At 44.1% G+C, this 4769-nt stretch overlaps 1 protein-coding gene across 1 annotated transcript; it reads left to right on the top strand.

The window, feature by feature from the left end:
* The first annotated feature begins 1391 nt into the window (after window positions 1-1391).
* On the top strand, window positions 1392-3308 carry otx2b (orthodenticle homeobox 2b). Its single transcript, XM_042094840.1, has 3 exons — window positions 1392-1706; window positions 2213-2364; window positions 2505-3308. Exons 1-3 carry the CDS (start codon window positions 1610-1612, stop codon window positions 3126-3128), a joined length of 873 nt encoding a protein of 290 aa, XP_041950774.1. The 5' UTR covers window positions 1392-1609; the 3' UTR covers window positions 3129-3308.
* Window positions 3309-4769: the final 1461 nt, after the last annotated feature.

The following is a 4769-nucleotide window of genomic DNA, read 5'->3' as shown; positions in this document are numbered from 1 at the left end:
TATTATACAGGTCCCCCCTCCTCCTCCAAGTCCATTGACTTAAAAGTGACAGATTGAGCTGGATGGCCGTTATGTTATGTATCACTCATGTAAAAACACGTTGGACCCAAGCAGACCTCTTTCTCTCTCTTTTCGAGGCCGGGCCTGCCACAGGCGACACTGTGCTGTGCGCACAGGTGGGAATAATTCCGTGCTAGAGCTCAATGCAAACGTTTCCCAAATTTAGCAATTAGCATAATTTAACACAAACATTTAAGATATTGGATAACTAGCACAGTTTACACAGTGTAAAGGCATATATCAGCAGCAAGTACACCAAATTACTTTCGTCAGTTCCTATAGGACACCCAACTGAGCGATAGATTTTTGACACAATTGACTCAAAGCTTTTGAAATTATAGGCAATATCTTTGTTAGTTAGTTAGTACCATCAGTACATTTGTAACTCACAAAAAAAATAATTCATTGGCAGAGATGAGGGTTGTTATCATTTGAAAATTTGCTACATTTAACAATATTCAAAAAGACCAATCGATTGTAATCTCCTTACATCAGGAAACTTCAGCTGATCTGTGTTTGCTAACTCAAACATCCAAACCCTTACAGGTGAAATTTCTCTTGAAACAGGTGACAAATGGAAATATGAGCTGTCCCTAATTTGAGGGATGATTGCTTGTTTGTTTAGATAGAGGTCTTCGCTAATCAACACTTTTCGATAGCTTCGGCACGAAAATCTAATTACCGGGCGCAATTAATTAAGTGGAAATCGCCCGGGGAGTGTCAATAATGTCGATGGCATTACAATCTGAAGGGTGCCCTCCATGTTTCTAACTGTTAGTGGAATTGCAGTTAACATTTTAATGACATCACATTTAAAAGTACAAGTGGCTGCCGTTTAGGGCAGACAAAGGCTATAGATAAAAATTAAGATGCTGTGCTAGTTTCATTGCCTTAAAATGGAGTGCATGGAGTTTACACTATTGTCCTTTTGTCTGTCGCCAAAAGGCTCTTTTGTTATCGCCATTATTTATCTGGTACACAGTGCGCTTTGTCTTTGCAAATGTTGCTCAATCAGAACGTCAGTTTAAGTGACAATTAGCTGGTCGCAAACTCATATAGTCGGGCAAACCCTTGGTTTTCCTCTTTCCTCTCCAGTATTTTGTAGGCAAAAGCAAAGCGCGTTGCAACTATGTATATGTAAATAAATAAATATTTTAAGGAAAGGCAAATTAGTGTGTGTTTGTGTGCTGTGTGTGTGTGTGTGTATGTGTGTGTGTGTGTGTGCGCTATGAGGGGGGGGGCTATTCCCCTGTCTGCGAGACAGCTGGGGGTCTCGAGGACGCTTTAAGAGCGAGGCGCATGCGGGACAGCGCGCATTGAAACACCTCTTCGCTACCGTGCGAGTCCCGCCTCACAGCAAAAACACCCTCAGTCTAGTCCGAGGCACTTGAGTTTGTGTTCTCTCTGTGCGGTTTTTCTTTGGATGTGGCCAATCACCGAAGAAAGGAGCGAAGTGAACAAACTGCAACACTCAAAGGCATTTTGAACTGTTTGCTTTGCCACCAGCAATATATTTTCGTCGACCGTTCCCCGTCAGCCTAACGTTAGCATGATGTCTTATCTGAAGCAGCCGCCGTACACGGTCAACGGGCTGAGCTTATCTACCTCCGGGATGGACCTGCTGCACCCTTCCGTGGGCTACCCAGGTAAACACCCATAAGCTCTTCAGGCACACACTCACACATTCGCACAGATTTTAGTAGATATTATATCTGAAGTCCAAAGACACTGTAGCTCTTAATGGTAATTTTGAAGTCTCAATGCAAACAGGCTAAATGGCTCGTTTTTTACGCTGATCGAACAATTACCCATATTTCCTTGCCTTTTGTGTCAACGAAAAGCAGAAATACAAATGGTATTCACCTGAAACTTATATTAATCGAATATGAATGTTAGTGCGTATGGATTATTCTGAATGTGGCCTCTGGGGCGAAAAGTAATGCATACTAATATAGCAATTGGAGGGAAAACTAGGCTACAGTTCAAGCGCTGCAGTAAGTGTGCCTAATTAATCGACAAATTGCGCTTTTAAATATTCATCAAAGTGGCCTCTTTTAAATAATGGAAAAATTGCATGAGACATTTCTCACGCATGAGTCAAAAACTCTGCGCGTATTTCAGTCATGGTTTAACGGATTCTCTCGTTACGCAGCGACTCCGAGGAAGCAGAGGCGGGAGAGGACTACTTTCACGCGCGCCCAACTGGATGTTCTAGAGAACCTCTTCGCCAAGACTCGCTACCCAGACATCTTTATGCGAGAGGAGGTGGCTCTGAAAATAAACTTACCAGAGTCTCGTGTACAGGTGAGAGTGCATCCATCTTATCTTTTGTTTTCCTGTTTTATTTTGAGTATCATTAATTGCTGGTGAATCAATGGTCTATCGATGCCAAAGTCTATTTACTGCATTCTTACCATTGTGCTCTACAATTCTATACCACATAGGTGTGGTTTAAAAACCGAAGGGCCAAGTGTCGCCAACAACAGCAACAAACTCAGAGTGGTGCCCAGAGCAAAGTTCGGCCCGTGAAGAAGAAGAGTTCTCCGGTGAGGGAGGTGAGCTCCGAAAGCGGGGCCAGTGGCCAGTTCACGCCGCCTTCAAGCACCTCCGTGCCGGCTATCTCTAGCAGCACCGCCCCGGCGTCCATTTGGAGCCCAGCGTCCATCTCTCCGCTCTCTGACCCGCTCTCTACCTCCTCGTCTGCCTCCTGCATGCAGCGATCTTACCCCATCACTTACACCCAGGCGTCTGGCTACAGTCAGAGCTATACCGGCTCCACGTCTTACTTCGGAGGGATGGACTGTGGTTCGTACTTGTCGCCTATGCACCACCAGTTAACCGGTCCGAGCACAGGCTTGAGTCCCATGGGCACGAATGCAGTCACCAATCACCTGAGCCCCCCCGCCTCCCTCTCTGCTCAGAGCTACGGAACCACGGGCCTGGGCTTCAGCGCTCCGACGGACTGCCTGGATTACAAGGACCAAAGTGCTTCGTGGAAGCTCAACTTCAACGCAGACTGTTTGGATTACAAAGATCAGACATCTTCGTGGAAATTCCAGGTGTTGTGAATGGCGCCGTGGAACACCGTCTGTTCGGGAATTACACGCCACAGTCATTTTAGAGACACACGAGGCCGTTAGCGAGGCCTGGAACGGTTTGGCCACGGGACTCACTGGCTTGTTCCTCCGATATATGTTGTGCCTGCATTTGCAATTAAGAGAGAACTGTTCCCGATGCAGAGGTCATAACATCACCTTGGTGGACTTTGGAAGTAGCTGCCTTTGCGCAAGTGTCTATGGGTATGTTGCACCTGTTTGGTTAACTTCTGCAAACTTGGTGTGAACTCTCTTTAACTTTGATCAAAGACACGGAACAAAATTGTTCTCCAAGAAGAAAATGATCAAGAACAGCCGAACCTCGGTTAAGCGCGCTGAATGGAACAGCTTTCCTTAAGCCTCTTACGACTCGTCGACCTTCCTCTGGGTTGGCAAGCTGAAGGACCCCTTTGATCAGGCCGAGTGTGTGTGTGTATCTATGTGTGTGTCTGTTAGAGAGAGAGAGAGGGGGGGGGGAGAGTGGTGCCCGTCATCGAGGCGAGTCGTTTGGAAAAAAATGCACTAATCTATTTAAGACAAAATGCTTATAAGGAGTTTTAAAGAGACAATCAGTGAGTATGCGAAAATACACTGATTCACGTTAAGTATGTGTTTTTTTTATATGTAGTAGCTTTTCAAACTGTGATGCGTTGTAGGCAACCATGCAATTACACCAGTTTCGCGTCTGCGACGACTTTACTGTGACTTTGATAGTTTTTTTTATGTTCAAGTATTAATGATAAATTATTATTACATTTGTAAAAAAACAGATAATACTTTTTTAAATGTATCATGATGGTGGCCATACTATGAAAACCCCTCGTGCAGTCCCCGCATCCCCTTGTTAAACATGTGTATTATACTGGCATACAGATCAGATTCTTTTCCAAGGTCACTCGAATAAACAAACACCCTCCGCGAGGACGTGTTGGGTATTGAATTGAATATATCGATTTTTGTGTTTATGTTGTCTTCTATGATATGTCCACTTTTGATTTAACTCCAGCCATATCCGCTATAGCTGAATGTCTGACCACTGCTCTGTGAAGCCTAATTAGGCATATCTTTTTTTTTTTAATAAAAAAAAAAAGCTAAAGGAATAAATTAATTTGAAATACAGTGTCGTATTAGACACACCAGCTCAAACTGATACGAATGGATGAAATGTTCTGTTTCAACCCTTCACGACTGGATCAGTCATCACTTTAGCCAGTCTAATGGGATTGAAACAGACTATACCAATTACGGAGGCGATTAGGAATGTCGCCCCGCGGCAGAAAGTTAATCTAATCACGACCGAGAGCATGATCCTCCGCACGTAAACATCATGATATTAATTGGCTGTTAGTTAGTGGTTTGCTCTGGCCCGATACCTGTTGGTTTTAATGAGCACTAAAATAATATGCTATTTTCTTATATCAGATCACACAAAATAGTCCTCCTAGCCTACCAAGATGGATGACGTTGGAGCTGCTAATTCCTCATAACTACTCATATATTTGGGTAGTCCTTTCCTCACCCATAACGGGTCTTTTGACCCGACATTTTATCAGGGGTCAGCTGCGGGAATGCGCTGTATGGGAAAACGATTTTAATCCCGCCTCAAAGAACAGA

The sequence above is a fragment of the Alosa sapidissima genome, chromosome 6, assembly GCF_018492685.1.
Source record: "Alosa sapidissima isolate fAloSap1 chromosome 6, fAloSap1.pri, whole genome shotgun sequence".
Lineage (NCBI taxonomy): Eukaryota > Metazoa > Chordata > Actinopteri > Clupeiformes > Clupeidae > Alosa > Alosa sapidissima.
The sequence above is the reverse complement of the archived record's forward strand: the minus strand, read 5'-3'. Positions and strand labels throughout refer to the sequence as shown.

What these genes read in the sequence shown, in the direction of transcription:
- otx2b (XM_042094840.1), top strand. Translation starts at nt 1,610, where the DNA reads ATGATGTCTTATCTGAAGCAGCCGCCGTACACGGTCAACGGGCTGAGC. An exon ending in CCCTTCCGTGGGCTACCCAG is followed by an intron (nt 1,707 to 2,212) that starts GTAAACACCCAT and finishes CTCGTTACGCAG; the next exon opens with CGACTCCGAGGAAGCAGAGG. An exon ending in TACCAGAGTCTCGTGTACAG is followed by an intron (nt 2,365 to 2,504) that starts GTGAGAGTGCAT and finishes TATACCACATAG; the next exon opens with GTGTGGTTTAAAAACCGAAG.